The sequence below is a fragment of the Bubalus kerabau genome, chromosome 19 (genome assembly GCF_029407905.1).
Source record: "Bubalus kerabau isolate K-KA32 ecotype Philippines breed swamp buffalo chromosome 19, PCC_UOA_SB_1v2, whole genome shotgun sequence".
Classification (NCBI taxonomy): domain Eukaryota; kingdom Metazoa; phylum Chordata; class Mammalia; order Artiodactyla; family Bovidae; genus Bubalus; species Bubalus kerabau.
The window spans coordinates 40,682,702-40,706,696 of NC_073642.1; the positions used below are offsets into that span (position 1 = coordinate 40,682,702).

General features: G+C 37.2%; 1 protein-coding gene across 1 annotated transcript in view; it reads right to left on the bottom strand.

Moving 5' to 3' along the window:
• PRKD1 (protein kinase D1) overlaps positions 1-23,995 on the bottom strand; it is a 348,924-nt gene that overhangs the window by 52,113 nt on the left and 272,816 nt on the right. Inside the window, exons 5-7 of the mRNA XM_055556386.1 lie at positions 5,596-5,806; positions 4,038-4,115; positions 2,014-2,218 (exon numbers count right to left, since the gene is read on the bottom strand). Coding sequence (XP_055412361.1) covers positions 2,014-2,218; positions 4,038-4,115; positions 5,596-5,806 — 494 coding nt within the window. The remainder of the gene's footprint in view (positions 1-2,013; positions 2,219-4,037; positions 4,116-5,595; positions 5,807-23,995) is intronic.

The window sequence follows — 23,995 nt, forward strand, 5'->3', positions numbered from 1 at the left end:
TAGCACACAATGCTGTTTTATAGTGTTTTACCCACAGAACTTCTTTCAAAATTGGACTCAAACTCTGTACTGCATTATAAATTAAATGCATGTACTAGTATTACTCTAAATCCTTTGTTGTCATGTCAACAATCTTCACAGCATCTTCATCAGGAGTAGACTCCATCTCAAGAAACCACTTCCTCTGCTCAACTCTTAAAGTTTTATCATGACACTGCACTCACAGTCTCAGGCTCCATTTCTAATTCCAGTTCTCATGTTATTTGCACCACATCAGCAGCTACTTCCTCCACTCAAAGTCATCCATGAGGTTTGGAAACAACTTCTTCCAAACTCCTGTTAATGTTGATATTCTGACCTCTTCTCATTAATCATGAATATTCTTAATGGTATCTGAAGAGTAAATCCTTTTCAGGTTTTCAGTTGACTTTGTCTAGATCTATCAGAAGAATCACTATCTATATGGCAATCTTGCAAAATGTATCTCTAAAAATAATAAAAGTTAAAATTAGCCCTTGATCCACGGGCTGTAGAACAGATTCTGTGTCAGAAGGCATGAAAACAACGAGAATTGTACCATCCATCTCCATCAGAGGTCTTGGGTGACCAGGTGCATCGTAAATGAGCAGCAGCATTTTGAAAGGAATTTTTTTTTTCCTGAGCAATAAGTTTCAACGGTGGACTTAAAATATTCAGTAAACTATGCTATAAACAGATGCAATGTCATCCAGGCTTTGTTGTTCCACTTACAGAACATAAGCAGAGTGGATGTGGTATAATCATTAAGGGTTGTAAGATTCTTCAGAATGGTAAATGAGCATTGGCTTCAACTTAAAGTTACCAGCTTCAGAGTCAGCCTGTCCTTTGAAGCTTTGATGCCAGCCTGTCCTTTGAAGCGTTCATCTTCTAGCTGTGAAAGTCTTAGATGACACTGGCTTCAAATACAAGGCTGCTTTGTCTGTACTGAAAATGCTATGTGTAGCTATCTTCATTAACTTAGCTAGAGTTTTTGGTAACTTGCTGCAGTTTGTACATTAGCACTTGATGCTTCACTTCATACTTTGATGTTATGGCGATGGCTTATCCAATCTTTAATAGCTTCAAACTCTTCTTCTGCATCTTCCACATTGCTCAGTGTTCATAGAATTGAAGAGTTAGGACCTTGATCTGGATTAGGTTTTGCTGTAAGGGAATGTTGCTGTTGGTCTGAACTTCTATCAAGGTTAAACTATCTCCATCAGCAACGGTGCTGTTTTGCTGTCTTATCATTCATGTGTTTACTGGAGTAGCACTTTTAATTCTATCAAGAACTTTTACTTTGCATCGACAACCTGGCTGATGGTTTTACTTCAAGAGGCTGAGCTTCTGACCCATCTCAGCTTACAACATGCCTTCCTCACTAAGCTTAATCATTTCCAGCTTTTGATTTAAAGTGAGAGACACATGAATGTTTCATTTGAACACTTAAAAGCAACTGAAGGGTTATTAACTAGCTTAATTTCAATACTGTTGTGTCTCAGGAAATGGGGAGGCCTGAGGAGATGGAGAGAGACAGGAAAATGGCTGGCTTGTAGAGATGTCATAACACATAATGTTTATTGATTAAGCTTACTGTCTTATATAGGCATGGTTTGTGGTGCCCCCAAACAATTACAACAGTAACCTCAAAGTTTACTAAACATAGATCACCCTAACAAACATAATAATAGTGAACATGTGTGAAATATTGAGAGAATTACCAAAATGTGACACAGAGATGCAAAGTGAGTAAAAGCTGTTGGGAAAATGGTACTGATAGGTGTGCCCTATCCAAGGTGGCTACAGAGGTTCAATTTGTTAAAAAAAAAAAAAAAAAAGGAATACCTGTGATGTGCAATAAAATAATAAAACCAGGTGTGCCTGTAAACACAACTTTAAGTTTTGTCTATAATAGATTAAAATATCAAAGAGCTTTAAAAAGTAAATACCACGTGGGGCTCGCCTGTTTGACCAAGCCGGGGAGAGCACCCTCACCTGATGGTTCTGTTGGAGTCCTCGTGGTCCGGGTCTGGATCCTGCATTTCCCCACTGTCATTCTGGCACTCGGCCATCGCCATCTCAGCATCCTGGACCATTGCCTCTTCCATGTCATCCATGAGCCCACTGTTTCTTTCACTGTCATTGTCATCGCTCCCTTCTTCCATGACTATGTCAGACTCTGCCCCAGGGCTAAGCAAATCTACAAAATTGTTTTGCACCCATGAAGATAAGCCTAGTATCCTAGAGCCAAGACTTAAGAGAAAGTTAGGCAATCCTAAAACAAATCAATTGGAAGCCCTAAAAATATAGTCATGTGAATACTTCTTCTTTTCTTTCACTTTCCTTTTAAACTTTAGCTCATAAGTATCTGAATTTATGAGAGGATAAATATATAATTTTACAAGTAGATGCTCATTTTTTAGGCCCCTAAGCCTAGAAGCATAAATACGTCATGGGGAGCCTTGGAAGGACGCCAAGGGTGATACAGAAACAAAGTGCTAGGAAGCAAAGTGATACCAGGGAAGAGGAAACTAATCTTTATTTCAGCAGCACAGCACCCTGGTGGGAAAGAGAAATATGTGGGAGGATGTGGGAAACTTTCACATGCAAGAACGCGGAATGTCACTGACTCCTGATACTCCACTCAGTAACTTTTAAAATCATGAATTTCAATATATTAAGTTGGTCACATAAGCAGCAGTGTTTAAATAACTATCAAACAAATATTTGATGTTTGAAATAATACTGAATCCTGCCATTATACAGTTGATGCTGCTGCTGTTGATGCTAATGTAGCATAATTACTTACTAATATAAAGTTCTTACTTTAAAATTAGAAAAAAGACTGATTAGAGCCTATTTAAGGCTGATGGTTTAAATAGCCTGCCAAGTTTGGAAAACGCACATTTTCCCAGATTTTTCAGACTGTATGGAAAAACGCAATTTCAAATTAATCAATATAACAAAAACTATACTGTTTCCCCTTGGTTCCAGTTATCTAGTACAGGTTGACATTTCCTGGGCCTGAATAAAATCAATACCACATGCCACTTAAACTGGGAAGACTGCCAAGTTTTTATCTTTGGCAGCACTGCAAAGCCAGAAACTACTACGGGAATGTTTTCCTAGAGAGCTTTCTCTTCTTCTAGAGAAGAAAGTGGAGAAGACAGATAATCACTTGTTCTTCAGGATTTTAGTAACACAGAAATACTCAACCAGTTTCTCCCATCTGTTACCACCAGTTTTCTTCTCAGAGGAATCAACAATCTGATAACAGGCTGAAAGTCTAATGCAGTCTACTATCTATGGGTAAAGTCAGTCTGGGACTCTCTGTCAAATGTTTTGTTCAGAATCCATAAGGAATTCTACCAGGGAAGAAAATGAGAGCTGTTCCTTTAGAACACAGCATTTTTCTTAGGATTCCTTCAAACTTAATCTATGCAATTAAAGTCTTCCCAAAGGAATATTCCTCAATATAGAAAAGGATATGGAGCTTTTAACTGGCTGAATTAAATTTCCTTTTTTTATTATTAAAGATGCATATTAACAAGTACACACACAATGAAAATAGTAACTGGATGGATGAAGAAAGTAGGTAACTGTTTCCGGTCAGTCAATTTCTGTGATTCTTCCCTTGACCAACAGGGAATAAAAGTTAACTTCTGTTTCAATGCTTGGAATAAAAAGGATGGAGGAAAAGACCGATAGGTATAACTTGCAGACATTACAACAATTTCTACATTTCTGAATGAACTAGGATAGGTATAGAAAATAAGGGAGTTGGGGAAGAAATCCTGGATATCCAGGTTTTCAGTATGAGGTGGTTCACCATGTAAAAATCCAGATAATCTCTGGTCTTTATCATAATACAATGACGGGTACTTTTCTACAGTACAGTAGGACAGAGGCTGTAATTTACTGGGTCACAAGTATCTGAATGGAAACAAAAGTAAAGAAAATCTCACCAAGTCCTATATGACACATGCCTTAAGAGGAGAGAAGGCTGACCTTCTACCTACCTCCGTTAATGGTCACTTCGCCAAGGCAGTTGTTGGGCACTTTTGGTGCGCAGCGTTTATGACAGTTGAATCTGCAATCTAATCACAATGATTTTATTTTTGGTGGCTTAAACAACAAATGCAGGAGACCTGGGTTGGATCCCTGGGTCTGGAATATCCCCTGGAGAAGGGAACTGCTACCCACTCCAGGATTCTTGCCTGGAGAATTCCATGGACAAAGGAGTCTGGTGGGCTACAGTCCATGGGGTTGCAGAGAGTCAGATACAACTGAGAGACTAACACTTTCACTTTCAAAACAACAGAAATTTATTCTCACACAGGTCTGGAAGATAGAAATCCAAAATCTTCCTCCAGAAGCTCCAGGGGAGAATCCTGATGACTGGATTATGATGGTGGCTGGCATTCCTTGGCTTGTGGCCACATCACTCTAATCTTTGCTTCTGTGGTCATGTCACCTTGTCTTCCTCTGTGTCAAATATCCCTGTCTCTGTCTGGTAAAGACGCTGTGATTACATTGAACTCTCCTGGATAATCCAGGCTAAACTTCCCATCTCAAAAGCCTTAAGTTAATCACATCCACAGAGACCCACTTTCTATATAAGGTACCATTTACAGGTTCTGGGGATTAGTACTAGGACACCTTTAAAGGCCATTATCAGCCACCACAAGTATGGACACAGGGGAAAGGTTAGATGATGATCAGAAGGGAGGCTAGGATCAAAGCCAGAGGAACAAGGTGGAGAGCTATGTGTACCTAGTGAGGGGAGGAGGGACTGTTCACAGGAATCAACCTGGGATCAGCATCAAAGGAACAAGGGCGGTCAGGAAGCCTGCCTGAGATGAGGCTAACCATCCAAGTTCCGGCTGGTCCCTCCAGGCCAGAGTAGCAAACAGCAGACAAATGACAGAATCCTGCCATTAGGGGAGTGTGAGGTTGAGCCAGGGAAGGCCACTGAGGCAGTGGGGGAAGGAAGGGTAAGCCATTCATCTATACTGACCTGTGAGTGAATCAGAAAACACACCCCTTTCTCTAGACGCTTCACTATCAGCCTTGGAAAAGTATTATTAGCATACTGGTATTGTAAGAGCAAGCACACTTTCAGGGAGAGTACTGTAGTGAACACAAATCTAATGAGGCCCCTTAGGTCTACACAGAGCTTGCACCACCACAGATGTTGGAATAAGCATGTCCAGTAGCGTGCAAGAAGCAGAGCGAGTGAGGTTGAGGAGCTCCCCGGTTCAAATGGGAGGCTGAAGGAGGCTTAGGTAAGATCCAGCATGGGCTTCACTGCTCCCCGGGGGTAGGTTTTTATAGCCATCCATCCGTCATGTATTATCTCAGTGGGCTAGCTCCAACGAAACGGTCAGGAGGAGGTGGAAGAGGAGCAGGAGGTGAAGGCCTTGAAGGCTGTTTTATTTGGTGCTGATGTTGTAATCACAATGATTTTAGAAGAAAATATTAAAACCAAGCATTCATCCAGAAAGAAAAGTGATGAGGAAAACAGTAATTTCAAATGGATGAGGATCAAGTGTTGGCTGGTGGCAAAGTCATCCTTACCTTTGCACTGCAGGCCCTGCCTGAAGAGCCCCTTGAGAAGCTTCTTGCAGTACTGGCACACGGTGGGCCGGGTATACGAGTGGATGACGAATGTGTGCGGCACTTTAACTTTGGACAGCAAGATCTTGTCGAGCTGGATGGGTCGCCCAATGTACGACTGGGAATTTGACCTCTTCTCTCGACCAATGAAGGACTCAGAAGGTGACTTTTGCTATACGTTTGAAAGACAACAGAGGACAATAAGTTGTAAAAGACTGATTTATATGTTTATGTATTTTTATTTTCATTTTGATTTAATTTTTCAACAAAAGGGTTCACATTATTACTGAGCCAAGGCTCTAGTGCAGTAAAACTGACACAGAGAGAAAAATCATTTTCCCAATAAAACACATCCAGCTGTTCAGGTGGTAGAGATGTTCCCAGAGTGATATGGTAAGATGCAAGTGACCCTGACGCAGCATAATATAGTTATGTATTTTCAAATTGCTTTTTGTTTTACTACTGTATTTAGTGGACTGATTGTTAAGAATGTCAGAGAAATAAACCAAAACTATGTTTCTGTTTATTAATGTAATTTATTTCCCCTTTACGTCTTACTTGAGTACTTTGCTTTTACATCTGAAAACAGAACTGGAGATCAGAATATTTGAACCTGATTTCTGGGACTTTAATTTTCAGCTTTTTAGTTTCATTAGTTTTAATGGAGAAATATAAAGTTGAAAGCAAGCCAAAATATGGTTCTAAATCTCACTGCATATACTACTTCACTGACATTTACTAAAGATTCATAGGTACAAAATGTAAGAAATTCAGGAGGCTAATAAATGAAAAGCAAATCCCCCCAGTCTGTCCCATACAGTACCTCATCTGAAAAGGGCCGATAGTTTCTTTGGATTTTCTCCAATAAAAAAATATACAGAATTTAACATTATTCCTCAACCATATAAAAGTAGAGTTAAACTTATACTATCATTTATAAAATGAGAAACAGTGACTACTAGATTATATAAGATTATTAATGTTTTGGTTACAATTATACCTCTGTACACTCCTGTTTCTCATTTTGTAATTACATCATCAGCTCAGTATATAGATTTAAAAAAATAAATGAATTAAAATGAACTGTGTTTCCAGTGTTTTTGAACAATTTCATGGTATCGCTTGATATCATGGAAATATACTTGGGAATCATCAGAAATAATAATCATTGGAATAAAAGAACTGAATTACTTTTTAATAGTCATTATAATTATATAATTCATTTATTAAGCTTTTAACTTAGTATTAACTCTGAATAATCACTGTTTTAGGTACCTTATAAGACAGGCCTTGTTATCTATAGTTGAGGCATCTAATTTTGGGGTCAAATGCTAGTACATAGTACAGTCAAAACACGAATCTACGTTTGTCTGCTTCTAGAGCCCTCGTGTTATCACCTTACTTAGTTAATGTCTAATTCGGGTAATTACTGAAAAGATGAGAAACAAATCACATACACATATAATTTCTATTCCTTTCAATGTCTATCTGCATCAAATGGGAAAATTTTGATTTACAGATTCACTAGCTGCAATAAAAAGAAATTTGAAATGAGGTTCTACTTAGGGATATTATGTCTACAGTTACATTTATACCTTCAATTCCATAAAAAACTATGAAGCAGAATTATTCTGGAAGGGCTCAACTCTTACAGAGACATCATGGGAGCTTTTAAAACTGAGTCTAAGGTTTGCCAAATCAGAATCATAAATATATTGAATAAATACCTTCAGTGGAATTTAATTTTACTGGAAAATAATTAAGTTCATTGGGTTGGGTCCTGTTTTAACAATCCAATGGGCCAGTTTTAAGTGTACTAAAATGAAAAGTGGTATTTTTCCACAGTTGGAAAGTTTCACCACTCAAAATAAAAGCTGATCTGTTGTCACACTTTCTTAGCAGACTTACAATGTTCTCAAATTTGGAAAATCGTATGAAAAGTTGACCAAATGACTTTTCAGTTATTTTTCTTAACTTAAGAGACTTAATTCTAAGATGTGTAGACAAAGCCAGTTTGATGTTGGATTATTCAGTATACCATGGGGCAAATTCACTTAGATGAGCAAGAGGCAATCAGATAAAGCTGAATGTTCTCACCCAACATGTTAACATTCACATAAACACTACCACAAACTACAAGAACCAAAATTATTCCTGAGAAGTCATTTATTACCTTTAAGGCAGGATTACCTAAGAAATGTTAAAACCTTACATGATTTTAGGGAAAAGAAACTGGCTGTTATTTTGTGGCCGAGTCTGTACTACACATTCAGGCAAAGATGAGATTCACACAGCCACATGTGTTCTTGGCACTGAGTAACAATAAACTGCAGATTTATAGTGTCAAAATGAAGATTAATAGCATTTAAGATACAACAGCAATTTAAGATTTTAAAAACATTATCAAAGCGTCCTCTGGTCATTTATGACATCTTAAAATCAACTGGAGAAGGCAATGGTACCCCACTCCAGTACTCTTGCCTGGAAAATCCCATGGATGGAGGAGCCTGGAAGGCTGCAGTCCATGGGGTCACTGAGGATCAGACACGACTGAGCGACTTCACTTTCACTTTTCACTTTCATGCATTGGAGAAGGAAATGGCAACCCACTCCAGTGTTCTTGCCTGGAGAATCCCAGGGACGGGAGAGCCTGGTGGGCTGCCGTCTATGGGGTCACACAGAGTCGGACACGACTGAAGCGACTTAGCAGCAGCAGCAGCAAAATCAACTAGCAACACAACCAGACATTCTCATGATTCCCTTTTCTTACAGTTCCAAATATAATCAGTCATTTTCAACGTGGCCTCTATTTCTAAATGAAAAAGTGAAGTTTTCAGATTCATTTTGATATTTGGCAAAACTAATACAGTTATGTAAAGTTTAAAAATAAAATTTAAAATAAAAATAATAAATGTAAGGAAATGATTGAAAAAAAAAATAAAAATAAAATCATGAGACAGGGTGCATGCATGTGGTAACTGATGTAATGGAGACTGAACTGTATTCTATGTTTCTGAGAGTTTACACATATACATTTATACCTGCTTTTCCCTGTTATGCAGCAAAATTAAGAGCTAAGACAAAAAAAGAAGGCTGGGTTACTATCTTATGACTTTGTAAATGCTTATTGAAATATTTATCCATTCTTCAAAGTGTGAAAAAAGCTTTACTGATATATAAGAGATTGTAAAACAAACATAAAAATAAGATCCTATAAGGCCATTGACCTGTAATATAAATTTATATTTATAATATTTATCTATATATCATTGGTTACATAAATGTTTAACAACCATCATTTCTGGAATCCTGCCAATCATCCTTTCTAATAATATAAAAGCAAATAAAATGCTCCTAAGGGTTTTCAGAATCAGTGATACACTTTGATTAATAATTCACATTCAGTTACCATTTTAAGAAAGTTACTAGTTGTAATTTCCATTTTTATGTGAAATTTTATTTGAAGGTATATATGCCAAAAATCCACATCACCATATTTTTTTTGTTTGATGCATCAAGCTACAGAGTAGGCAAAACTTCAGAAGTTAGTAATTTTATTTATTTTTTTTTAATTTTATTTTATTTTTAAACTTTACATAACTGTATTAGTTTTGCCAAATATCAAAATGAATCCGCCACAGGTAAAAGAAATAGAGGATGGTTTTTAAAATCTCATTGATCTAAATTAAACTAGCTTGGACTTTAAGATAATTTCAATAGGAAAGCAGACTTAACAATTCAAAGGGTAATGCTGACTTAAATAACTAGTTTTTATGGAAGAATCTGCCTGCAATGCAGAAGCCCTGGGTTTGATCCCTGGGTTGGGAAGATCTCCTGGAAGAGGGCATGGCAACCCACTCCAGTATTCTTACCTGGAGAAGCCCATGGACAGAGGAGCCTGGTGGGCTACAGTCCATGCGGTTGCAACGAGTGAGACACGACGGAGCGACTAAGCACAGTACATGGATGTTGTGCATTATTATACAAAGTAAAGAGATATGGTATCATTGTACTTCTTCATTAACTTACTTTATTTTAATATTTTTTATGTACTTGTATATTTGTATTAAGTGAAGTGAAAGTGTTAGTTGCTCAACACTGTCTGACTCTTTGTAACCCCATGGACTGTAGCCCGCCAGGCTCCTCCATCCATGGAATTCTCCAGACAAGAATATGGGAGTGAGTAGACATTCCCTTCTTCTGGGGATCTTCCCGACTCAGGGATCGAACCTGGAACTCCTGCATTACGGGCAGATTTTTTACTGTCTGAGCCACCAAGGAAGTAAATTTGTAAACTTAATCATTTTAAGTACATTACTTTACACTTTTAAGTAAGATCTTTAATTATGGTAAAGGAAATTCTCGCTTACCTATCAACACTAGTGAAGTTTTGACTAGGTTTACTAGTTTAACTAAATGGTGTTTAAATTAAGCTCCACTGTTACTTGCTGTTCCAGTATTTGGGGAACCTGGGCAATGTGCAGAATGAGTGTTGTATTTTTTTTCTCCCTGGGAATAGAGAGGAAAGTTGAAATGTTTTGGAAAGGAAGAAGCAAACAGCAACATTTTGTTTCATTCTGCTTCATTATTATGTGTAGAGCAATGACTGGCTCAAAACTCTGAACAGATAGAGCATTCTCTTCTCTATAATTATGGTAAGCACATACAAGAGGATGCACTTCTAAAAATTTACATGTTTACATTAGCCATTGGTCTTATGTATTGTTCTTTTCCTGAGCGGAGGAGTTCGGATCAAATTGTAGGTGTGAAACTTTTTTGAGAGCTGACATCACTGTGTGACATGGTATTTGTATGGACTGACGTCAATGATCTGATCTGGCAAATCACAGATGATGAAAAGCATAAAGGTCTCTCTTATTCTCATTGTAAGAAGGATCACAGTCATGAATGGGAGAGAATATGAGAACAGAAAAATGATGAAAGCTGAATTTTAAAGCCAAGATTAGATATTAAAGATTCAAGAGATTAAAATGTTTTTAAAGACTGTGGTTTCCTGACGTGTCTGTAACATCCACATGTTAACAGTGTTTCGTGTGAAATGACTGCCAAAGTTAAAAGTGTATGCACTGAACACCTACTTATAGAGACAATGCATCTTGCTTTTCTAGACACAGAATCTGTTTTTTAACCTGGTATATTAAATAATGACTCAGCAAGTTTGGAACCCTCCCAGGAAATGACTGCTTAGATTACATTATGGAAACTCCAACTGCCAGCACATCTTTAAACATTCAACAGGACTCTGAAACAATTTCCCAACAAGGTATATTCCACTTTGCAGTTCAAAATGAATTCTCTTTATTAATAAATCTAAAAAACAGAGGGGGAAAACTGCCTTTACTTGTGGTTTCTTGTCATTTACGTAAAAATTAAAAATAAGATTTCCTGAGAGATAAAAGCCACTTTATAAAAAACAGCATTCAAATGAAACTTTATCCAGTATTAAAATATAGACCCATAATGGCAACTGAATTTGGAGTGACATAAATTCCTATTGAGTTAAAGAGAAATGGAAAAGTTAATACTTTTGTGTACACTTTGAAGTCTCTTTCTGGATTTATCATTTTCAGGACTCCTTTTGGTCTTAATCATTAACACAATGGGGCTTCCCTGTTGGCTCAGACAGTAATAAATTCACCTGCAATGCAGGAGACCCAGGTTCAACTACAGGGTCAGGAAGATCCCTTGGAGAAGGGAATGACTACCCACTCTAGTATTCTTGCCTGGAAAATTCCATGGACAGAGGAGCCTGGTGGGCTACAGTCCATGGGGTCGCAAAGAGTCAGACACAACTGAGTGAGTAACACTTTCACATTTGCACTTTTCACTACACAGTAAGCTCCTAAGGGAAGGATAGGTCTTCATTACATTTGTCTTCTGCTAGTAGAAAGAAGAGCCTGGTACAATGTAAGCAGTAAGCAATGCTTGAGCAATACTGAATGTTTTCAAGAAATAAACGTATGCAAATAATGGATGAGACATTTCAATAGAGATGTTCAAAATATAGACTGTTAATACAGGCATTTAAAAAAAATTAGGATTACATGCACTGTAACACTGACATAGTACTACATGCTCTGTTAACACCAACACACTTGCTCTACAGAATTTCAATTCTGAGAAAGTACAATTGACTAAGCAATGTTTTTCACTGGAACTGTTCTCTGTACTTGTCTGCCTGCTCCTCATCCCTGCTTAGCATATACAACATGTATACAATATCTATCACAACTCTTCTGCTCTAAAAAGAGGACAGGTAGAAAGCTCAAATATGCACCTGTAGGCTGTTAATATTAATGGGTGTCAGGAATGCAACAGAGAATGTTGGAGCTTATGGAAAACTGGAGGGGACAGGTTCAGTTTAAAAGGGATGGCTGTGGCTCAAATACTTCTAATGGCTGCCATGTGACTGAAAAAGCCTTATGTTTTCAGCTTTTTTAGTTTTACAAAAGCAGCAGAAAATCTAGGTGCTTTATGAAATAACTCTATTTCTAAATATCAGTGACTCTGAAAACAATTCTGAAACATTCAGTCAACAGAATTGGGGAATAAATCTGGTCATGGGGAGGAGTTTGAGACCTCAGGATTAGATAAAGACATAAAACACTTTCTATAACTTTTGTATGTACCAGATTCTTTTCATGGCACTTTATTTCAACTCATTTCAATCTCATGATCACCAGGTTTTTTAAAGATAAGGAATCTGAACCATAGAAAGATTACATCATCTGCCCAAGATCATACAGCCTGTAAAATACAGAACCATGAACTCAGGTAGTCTTGTTCCGGGCTTGCTTCCTCTTTTCTTAGTCTCTCCCAGCTCTCATATCCCCTGATTTTATACTAATATAAAAATAGAAAATATTTTCTGCCCTTCATTTAAGTCATGAAATAAGAGTTCATAGAAATGAGAATAACAAAGCAATAGTATGTTCTACATGTCAAGTGCACTGTGAAAATATTTTGAACCATTTAACCTTAAACCACAGAAGAGATTTTCAAGCAGTCTGCCTGTGCTCAGAGGATAGCATCAGAGTCAAACATGTGTTCCAGAACATTATATATATATAGCTTCTGTTGTTTAAGGATCCCTCAGTTGCCTGCCTACTTTCCTATCCAGCTGCTGTTATGCTTAAAAGATACAAGCACCACTGTGTGACACCAAGCCAAGCAAACATTAACCTTTTATTACTGAAGTGTTAAGACCTAGCCTTTCTGATTATCAAAGAACTGGGCAGATTAGTGCCTTATAACAATTTGCCCCTACTGCTATCAAGATGGATCTACCTAATTTAACAAGTGTTTCCTAGGACAAATTCTACCCAAAGGCTCAAGTCAGATGCTATAGGACATATAAAGATTAGTCAGTAACAGTCTCTGTGCCCAATAAGCTTACTACCCAACAGAATTCTGGACACAACATAACTGTTGTTATTGACTTGTGCCCTTTCCTTCTTTAGGTTCTGCCTTACTCTTCAGATTCCAGGTCATATATCACCTTCTCCAAAAGGCCTCCAGACTACCTCATTTCCTGCCCACATCCCTTCCACACTCTTTTACTCTCTGGCACATCATACTTTCTCATCCAGGGCAATTACTGCAGCCTACAACTTGTCTTACTTACCTGTTTATTAGGTAAACAAAACCATCTCCCTTCAGTAGAATATAAGTTCCATGAGAATGGGAACTTGACAATTTTGTTCATCACTGTATCATCAACTTCTGGAAAACTGCCTCACACAGAGTAAGTGCCCATATGCATCCAGGTTCAAAGAAAAAATAAACCATTTCCATGGTGGAGATGAAGGGGTCATTCAGAAAAGGAGTTTCCTGAGGAAGAGGTACTGGGTATGGACCCTGAAGTGAGTCTTGCCATGCAATGGCTATGTTAACTATTATTAGCAGCCAAAATTCTGTTTAGGACAATTCAGTCCTCCCAGTGTTTGGACTGACTGGAGATTTCTTTTATATACTCTGAAGCCTGTTTATCCCACTTGGAAATGATTATCTGACCTCACCCATCATCACTACTAGTGAAACAGGACAGTGAATGCTTAGTCTCAGGCTATTTTATGAAGGGAAAAGAAACGATTGACGTCTTTCCACAACACTTAGATGAGTATTTCATCTCAAAAATGGGGAATCTGGGATTTTCCAGAGCAGTTCCTGGGCAACAGGCAAGTCTCAACACCCCTGTGAAATGGAGTTCACATATGAACACTCCGGTGCGATGCCCTGTAATTCCCTGAGTGGAGGGTATGGTGTTTGGTGAATTTTAAATTGTTTGGTGCTATTCTGTTACTATTTTGACTCTATAGGCCTGGAACTGCCTGCCAAGTGTGCAGATAAATGAGTTTGGCTACTCAGTTGGACACCCTAAATATACAGCATAAATAAAATCTAATCAACACCTTTTCAAAACATTGAAAAGGACTGCTACAGGGCAGGAAAAAAGTGTACCCCCTGCTCAGAGGTGATGGATGCTGTTTCACAGTAGAGAATCCACTTTTAATGTTTGAAGCAATTTGTGAAAGCTTTCACACTAATAAAATATATAATCTCTTAAAAATACAAGGTGATCTGGATTTGCTGAGTGCTAAAGCAGTCTTGGAAGTTACATTAACTTTTATATTGCCTCACTCTTTTTAAGTAAACAGAAATGAAGGATAAAGGAATCTAACTATTTTCTTAAGCAATCCACCCTTTCCAGGGAAAGCACTAGACCTGTTGGCGAGTTGTTACAAATTGCATGCACTGTTCTTCCAAAATGTCAGTTACTTACAGCCTGTAAATCTGTGGGTTCTTGGAGGAAAGGGGAAACATAAGACCACCTCTCCATAAGGATAAACTTGAGGGCAGTGTAACCTTAACGTCACATGCTATTCATTCACAAAATAAAAAAGGAGCATTTCCACGGAGGAAGAAAATAACTTTGCATGTCAACAAGTGGAGGGCTTTGACTGTCAGATTTCATCTACATATAGAATGTGAACTGGAAGGTAAGCAGATCATTTGGAAAATTCAAGAATAGCGATTTTAGGGATACATATTCTCATAGTGGGCTTCCGTGGTGGCTCAGAATGTCAAGAATCTGCCTGCAATGCAGGAGAAAGTGAAAGTGAAGTCGCTCAGTTGTGTCTAATTCTTTTCAACCCCATGGACTGTAGCCTACGAGGCTCCTCCATCCATGGAATTTTCCAGGCAAGAATACTGGAGTGGGTTGTCATTTGCTTCTCCAGGGGATCTTCCCCACCCAGGGATGGAACCCAGGTCTCCCGCATTGCGTTGCAAGCAAATGCTTTTACCATCTGAGCCACCAGGGAAGTGCAGGAGACTCGGGTTCAATCCCTGGGTAGGAAAGATCCCCTAGAGAAGGGTATTTGACCCTGATTGAATTGACAGTGGGCCTGGCCTCAGCTTATGAGTTCATGGGAAAGCTGAATGAAACAATCTGGAAAGATGCTTTCCTATCGATTACTGCCTTGGACACACCAAGGAGAAGCTGGAAAAAGCATGACGTAAAAAGTGCAAAGCTGCAAAGTTGCCTCTCCCTTCAAAAACGGCTCACAAGGATAACTCTACAGTAGTTTATAGAATCTTAGCCTGTAACAATCAATGATGAAAATATAGCATGTGTGTATATGTACGTGCATATGTGCTTTTGCAAGAATCAAAGAGTAGATTTTAATGCAACTTAAAACACAGAAAGAAAAGTATGAGACTTTTTTCTTTACCTACCAAAAGAAGAAGAAAAAAAAGAAGAAGCTGACTTTTAAAAGTACAGGAAAGAATTAACTCAGTGAAATTATGTCAGTGTACATAGCTACAGAGAAACAGACACTTCCAAAAACTGGGCTATTTGGTGAAAAGTCCATTTGTTCATAACTTCTGGACTCTGTTGCATCTTGTATCTCACTATATTTATTACCAAAATTGCAATACTCTTATTACTCTTCTTGAGAAGGGAGTGATGACTTCATCTCACCGGACAGAACCAATCTAATGGTTAGAACCAGGTCTTGTGGATCAAGTAAAATGATGTATCTAAATATTTGTGAACACACTGATAAAACATTTTAGAAACTGAATTATTTCTAAAGTTTCTAGAAGTTTAATTTATAGTACCAATTTCAATCATCCACTCTCTTCACTCCTCCTTATTTCTTCTACACAAACCTTTATTTTTTTCCTGGGTCAGAACATTTATGAGGATACAGAAACTCGCCAAGTAAAAACGAGCAACCTTCTTTCATAGTACTCCGCTAGGAGCACTGTGGTCACAACGATGACTATGGCAGGCTGGATGTGACACTAGACGGGCACAGCCAGCCACTGAGCAAACGCCTGTCCCTGGTAACAGGGTGGGTGTATCTTAAAGCAGAGAACAATGCTTTGTGTATTAAGGCACGGCTGTGGAGGAGCGTTAAAGAGGCCAAAGTATCTTTGCAATATGACTGCACAAGTCTTCACTAAAGATTCATTCGTTTAAAAGATCAGTCGGTAAATGTGGACAAGTGGCATATGATGTCCCCTTCCTCAGTGGAGTTCATGAAGGACTCTCCAGCTGTGTTCACATTTAGAATTACACATCTGGAAGTCTATGTATAGAGTACGAAATAATAATGTGCATATGATAAGCTAGACACATTGGATGAAATCAGGCAACAGCTGATTAACAGCACAGCAAAGTAGGCCTCACACTCTTAATTTTACTGACCAGCTCCTTCCTGACAAACCTATCACTACACATACTCTTCTGACTCTCAGGAGAAGGGCTGCTTGAAGAATTCTTGGATGTCTTTTCCTCACTGGAAGTATACACTGGAGAACTAGTTTACACAATCATCAAAAGAAATCTCGAAATATCTGGCTAATGTACTAACGTAGACGTCATGAAACATATTGAAATGGAAAAACGACTTATTCATTCAGATTAATCACCAGGATTCCTGGAACTCCAGAACACAAGCGTAACAAAGTAAAGTCTCTACCTCTAGATAGACTTTTGCTACTTTGGAAAATATCCTGGAAAGTATTTGGCCAGAAATTTCACCATAGTTACATTCAGGATTAGAAATAACTTTCCCCCCATTATTTGCTCATTTGAAAGGAATCTATCTTGACTATTATAAAGCATATCAGGATCATATCCAATTACAGGTAGATAATGTAATACTGGTATGCTTTTTTTTTTTAATTTATTAATGAACAGAAACAGTAACTGAATGAGTCATTTTGTGGGGAGAGTTTCTAGGAAGTATGCAGCTAAGAGTTCCTTGGTACAATGCTTGTCTTAATTAAATGGGAGTCAGTAAACTTTATAAAAAATAATAGCAGTTTACAGCAAATTATTATTTAGAAAATATGTACCCTCTCATAAAAAGTTAAACTGAATATTTTCCAAATTTTATAAAAAAAAGTGAAATGTAAACAGTCAGACACAGGAAAAGCTTCTTAAATAAGCAATTTATATTCTAACAATATCTGTGCAGTCTGAATGTTAAGAATTACCAAAAAGACTTGTCTAAAAGCATTTAATTTCACACACACATACACAATTCTAGAGCCTCTTAACTTCAAAGCTGTAATAGTAAATGTTTCCTTAAAGACATTTTAAAACATTTAAAATAACTTCAGCAAAGTTCTTAAATTTTTAAAAAATTCCATAAGGCCTACTTAACTTTAAAACAATCAAGCCATGACTGTATCCTGTCATTACAAAGGACACCGGTGCTTTAAATTCTGTTCCATTTTCTAACTTGACTTCAGCTCACTCATGTAAAGAGAAAACTACTCTTCTGAATCATTTGAAAAGAATATAATATTTAATCTGCCTACAATGATTTATTTTCAATAGTACTCCACTTACAGTTAGATAAGGAGTGAAAATATGTTTTCTCTGTTTTAAAATATCAGTATGGGAAAAAGCCATCAAAAACACATGTAAAATTGAAGATATACTTCCACCATTGATTAACAGACAGAACAGTACGTATTCTAAACAACAACCAACAAGCAACTCAACAGAGAAAGAGACAGGGAATTCACCATGGGTAAAATACAAATGGCCAATAAATATATGAAAAGCTGTTTCTCTTCTCTAGTAAAGAAATGATATTTATTAATAGAAATTATTTTACCTATCCAATTAGTGGATAATTGGATAATTTAAAAATACTGATAAAATTGTTGGGAAGAGTATGAGGAAACAGACTCTCATACACTGTAGTCAGTGAAGTTATAAATTTAAACTTTTACAATGTTTTGAAGAACTAGTTGGCCACAAAATGCATATATTCTTTAACCTACTTGGATTCTAAGGATATAACCTTCTGGAGTCATTCAACAAATACTTACTGATAAACCTATAATTAAATCTATAATAAGTTTACAAATGTGCAAAAAATACAGACAAGGACACCTATTTCAGTATTGTTTTTTAAAGAGGAACCAATCTAATTGATAGAGATTAATTAATATGCATCATTGCAATGTAATACCAGGAGCTTCTACAAAAACTTTTTGTTTGCATTTTGTTTCCCTCGGGAGCTAATCTAGGAAGGCCTAGCTGCCTGTAAGCTATACAACTTGCATAGAAAAGCCAACTACTCTTCAGTCCTCTTTTACACAATCTGCTCTGAGTTCAGTGCAGGAGGGTGAAGTGGAAAATGCTTCCTATCCTTGTTTGGCTTTATTCCCGAAGGATAATTTGAAGGGAAAAATACTACTCCACATTTAAAATTATGTCTGGAAGGCACTGTAAATTACAAAATTTAAATTTATAAGAATATCATTGACCTAGCATTTACTCTGGGCTTTTCTAAGTAGGGCACATTTTGAACTAGGTTGATTTTTCAAACATGGGAATTTACTATTATTGAAGAAGATCTCTTCATTTTACATCTTATGAATCAAGGTATCTTGACTTCTCAATTTTATTTAACCCAGAACATGTTCTGGTTGTGTTTTCATTAGCGTCCTTTGTTAGAGTTACCTTAACAAGACCATTTTAGAAGGGACACTGATAACAGTATTGGACATTTATAGTCTCATGAAGGAAAATAATAATATGTCAACCCTCAATTCACCAGAAGTACAGAAAAGAAAAATGAAACATTAACAAGTCAACTGGTCAAAACAGGTTATCACAATAAGAGCACTGCTGTGTATCCTGCTTTAACACTTGACTTCTCCCCAGTGTTTAGGTCGTTAATTGCCTAAGATGGATAAAAAGTCAATTTTTGAGGGGATATTTCTTAAATCCTTTATGAAAGAAACTGAGCTTCTTTTCCATATATAATTTCTTCTTGGATTGAGACCTTAATACATACAGTTGCATACGATCCTTTTTAAATAGACTGTGATTAGACTATAAATTAAATAGACTGTGATGATACATTAAGAAAAAGCTCCTTTCCTAAAAAATTATAGTCATTTTCAGACAGCGGCTGCTCTGTGCCTTACTGTGCCAACCAAAACTGGTGGATATCAGGACCATGACCTCACTTGGCGTGGTTCTGTGGCCCCAGCACCAGCATACAGCTCTAACGTGTGCATTTCAGTAAATGCGCTACCAGTGCTCGGTTCTCTTCTGTGTTCTACTCTTCTCAGCTGGTCTGCTCAGTTTCGTAGAAAAGACACCAATGTTATGGAATCAAGGAATCTAAGGGCAAAATTTAATCTAACGAACCATCTATTGGTCTAAAGCCTGCATTGCTCTTTGTCTTACCGAAGACTGTGAAAACTTGAACAATAACATCAGGAAAAGAAAACCACCACCAACACCACCCATGGGCTTTCTGCAGTTCAACAGGTTGGATTCTGAGCTAAAATTCCAACCTGAGTACCACAGAATCAAAACAGATAACTGTTTGATGTTAATTTAGTACTATAATGCTGGTTTACAAAAAGATAGTGAAGCACATTTCTAAGTAGAGACAGTACCTACCTCAAAGCCAGGACTCACAGGAGACTGAAACATGAAGTTGTAAAAAGCAAAAAGCAGACAACGGTGCAGAATAAAGGAAGGAAAAAGATAAGAGAACCATGTTATTAGAATAAAGCAATGCATGTTGTGCAACAATATTATTAGCAAATAATAGATCTGTTTTCAACAAAAAGCAAAATGTGATACTAATCAGTCTTTGTGGAACAGAAACATCTGGGTTAGAAATTACTTTTTAATATTTAAATGGGAGTGGAGACTTTAAGATGGCAAAAACAGAGTTTATAGATTTGAGCTGGTAGAGGTGAAAAAAATATCTACATATCAGTGTCAGTGATGAGAGGCAGTTCATTCACTTTGTTGAAAATGAATCAGAGACAGAACGAAGCATTTTGACCTTTAAGTGAAAGATGAGATTTTCTTCACCATAATTCATCCTCTCAATGGGAAAAGAAAGGAAAAGGTCATCAAAGTAATCAAACGTGACACAGTTGTTATCTGCCTTCAGGCAGGAATAAGCTGATGAATAATTAGTATCAGTCAGTGCTGTACAAACCTGGCAAGTCCAATATAGGCTTAGAGTTTTAATGAGAGAAATGTCTGTGGTGTATTCTTTGCTCATTTTAGAGTCTCTGATGCATAGCATTGCTTTCCTGTCTGATTTCATCCAAGTTTGAAATATAATTCAAAAGTTGAAAGGTTATTAAAAATTTTTTAAGAGGAGGAATATCAATGAAAAAAACATTTTAGTTAAGTAAACAAGTATCTGTTAATTTATGCTGAATACGCTTTTTTTCATTTCTGTTTCCTCAAGCTTTGGGGGTCACCTCTATTTGATAACTAGAAATCAAATCTAAACTAAAAATAGTTGACTTTCTTAAAAAATGCATGACTGTGTTTTGAAATCAGTAATATTTCCAGTATGGAATAAATCATTACACTTTGAGAAAAATCCCAGTATTTCTTCTCTCAATCCCTAAGTATTCTAAGTTGCAATCTACTGATAAACCATTTTGTTAGAGACTTTGGAAAGTGATGTACATTCACACTTAGGTTCTGCTAAGATTAACTGTTACTCAGTAATACCTGTGTTAGATGACTGGATTAACATGAAACATGAGCAGAACTCAGGGACAACAACGGCTCATTTGGCCAGATCCAAACATGATTTTCGGAGAAGGCAATGGCACCCCACTCCAGTACTCTTGCCTGGAAAATCCCTTTGACGGAGGAGCCTGGTAGGCTGCAGTCCATGGGGTCGCGAAGAGTCAGACACGACTGAGCGACTTCACTTTCACTTTTCACTTTCATGAACTGGTGAAGGAAATGGCAACCCACTCCAGTGTTCTTGTCTGGAGAATCCCAGGGACAGCAGAGCCTGATGGGCTGCCATCTATGGGGTCACACAGAGTCAGACACAACTGAAGGGACTTAGCAGCAGCAAACGTGATTTTGGAGAAATTATATAACTGTTTGAATATACTTTTATGGAACATTTTCACACAGAGGCAAAACTTTCTGTTTGGGAGAAGTCAATCAAATTTCCTCAATTTCTAAAATAAGATATGATCCTTGTCATCAACATATCTCATATCCAAAGCACAGGATTTTCTTCCAGTATAGCTCTGAATGTCTTTATGCTGGGCTATCATCAGGATTCAACTCTAGCTTAGTGCTGGTTCAGTGTGCTCAGTACTTGAAGATGGCCTAGGCAACATGCATTGACTTACTCTTTTAAGTTGCCATTTCTAGAAGAGTATTTTTTCCCATCAGGTATTTCCGGGTTTTGTGAGAAAAGGGGATTCCATATTTGAGTAAGTTTAGAAGCACTGATTTCATTATTGTAAGACTTCTGTGAACCATAACTATGCTCAATGAATACTGTGAATGCCAGTACTTGGATGGACAAAGAAGCATTTCCTAATCTTATCTGACTAGGAGAATGAGTTTTTAGATAATATTTTATAGCACCATTATCTTAAAGAAAAAATTTTGGGAATCACACACCTCTGTATTTCTCCCTTGCTATCAAATTAGAATCACCAGAAATGTCCATAGGTCACCAAGAAAAAGAGAACCACCTGTTCTTTCGGGAGGTGGTTGGAATATTTTACTAGAGCTTTGCTTTTATTTTCGTTTCCTCCTTGAAGGCAGATCATATGAAACAGTTTTATATCTGTGGTGAAGACTACTATAGAAAATGTTTACTATGTAAATGAATACTATATATATTAGGATGTTGTGGCATATTACTTTCATTTAGCCCTCAGAGAATTTATGATTCCTGTGACTGAATAATGCAATTTCTATAACTTTAACTTTATTGACAGGAGTCTCAGAGTTAAATATAATTATTAATTATTCTGATTCAATATTCCATTCTTTTCTCACATGACTTGGGATGAAGAATTGTAATGACTTTGTAACTTTCTATTAGGATACATACTTGCTGTTGTCATTTAAAAAAATCTTTACTGAGGTACAATTTTTATGGCATAAAGTAGAGAAAATTCTAGGTGTACCTCCTGATGAACATAAAAGCATGGACCTCTCCCCAGATCAAGATACAGAATATTTCCAGCATCAGAATGGTTCTCTCCTGCTCCCTCTTAGTTTTTATTGATCAGAACTTCAGACAGTGGATTCATAAGCATATAGACTTTGTGTCCATTTTTTCCCCGAAATATTATTTTGTGAGATTCATTTATGGTGCTGAAGGAATCAAGAGTTCCTCAATTCTATTGCTATATTGCTATATACTACTATCCCATTGTATGACTCTATCATTATTCATGTGTTTCTAGCTTTTAGCTCGGAGAAGGCAATGGCACCCCACTCCAGTACTCTTGCCTGGAAAATCCCATGGATGGAGGAGCCTGGTGGGCCGCAGTCCATGGGGTCACTGAGGGTCGGACACGACTCAGCGACTTCACGTTCACTTTTCACTTTCATGCATCGGAGAAGGAAATGGCAACCCACTCCAGTGTTCTTGCCTGGAGAATCCCAGGGATGGGGGAGCCTGGTGGGCTGCCATCTGTGGGGTCACACAGAGTCGGATACGACTGAAGTGACTTAGCAGCAGCAGCAGCAACTTTTAGCTATGATCAATAAAATTGCTAAAAACATGCTTTGTAACAATAGGATTCACATTGACACCACTCCCCCACCCCACAAGATGAAATCGTTAGGTATCCATGTAAAAAATATGAATAAGATTTATAAGAGGAAAAATACAAAACTTTGATGAGTGACATCACAGAGATAAATAATAGAGATATCCCACATTCACATTTAGGAAAACTCAATACTGTCAATTTCTCAGTTATTCTCAACTTCACCAATAAATTCAATGCAATCCCAATAAAAATTGCAGCAAATTATTTTATGGATATTAAGAAAGTGATTCTACATTTTATCTGGAGAGGCAAAAGACAGAGTATAGCCAACGCCATACTGAAGAGAAGAACAAAGTTAAAGGACCGATACTATTCAACTTCAAGAGTTACTATAAAGTTATAATAATCAAAACAGTGTGGTGTACGAATGACAAGTAGATCAATGAATCAGAATAGTGAGTCCCCAAACAGGCCCCCATAAATACAGTCAATTCACCTCTGACAAAGGATCAAAGGCAATAAAATGGAGAAAAGATGGTCTCCTCAATAAATGGTACTGGTGACTCACATATAAACAAACGAATTTAGACACAAACATTACATGAATTAAATTAACTAACTTAAATTAAGAAGTGAATGAATCTATGCCCATAACCACCTGGACTGTGTCCAGCCTTGTCTGATCTCGCAAGCTAAGCAGGGTTGGGCCTGGTTAGTACTTGGATGTGAGAAGTGAATTAATTTAAGTCATTCTATTTCTACATGAATCATAGACCTCAATGTAAAACACAACACTATAAAAATCACAGAAGATAGCAAGATAGTATAAAAGAAAACCTAGGTGACCCTGGATATGGTGATGCCTTCTAAAATACATAACCAAAGAGACAATCCATGAAAGATAAGCCTGACTTCATTAAAATGAAAAACTTCTGCTCTGCAAAAGACAATGTCAAGAGAATCAGAAGACAAGTCACAGAGTAGGATAAAACATTTGTGCAATATTAGCAAAAACCACATCTAATAAAGACTGTTATCCAAAATATACAAAGGACTCTTAAAATTCTACAATAAGAAAACAACCCAATTTAAAAATGGGCCAAAGACCTTAATAAACACTTTACCAAAGAAGATATACAGATGGCAAGTAAGCATATGAAAAGAAGTTTCATATTATAATATGTCATCAAGAAAATGCCAGTTAAAACAACGAGAAACCACTACAACACACCTCTCAGAATATGAAATCCAGAACAACGACACCAAATGCCGGCAAAGA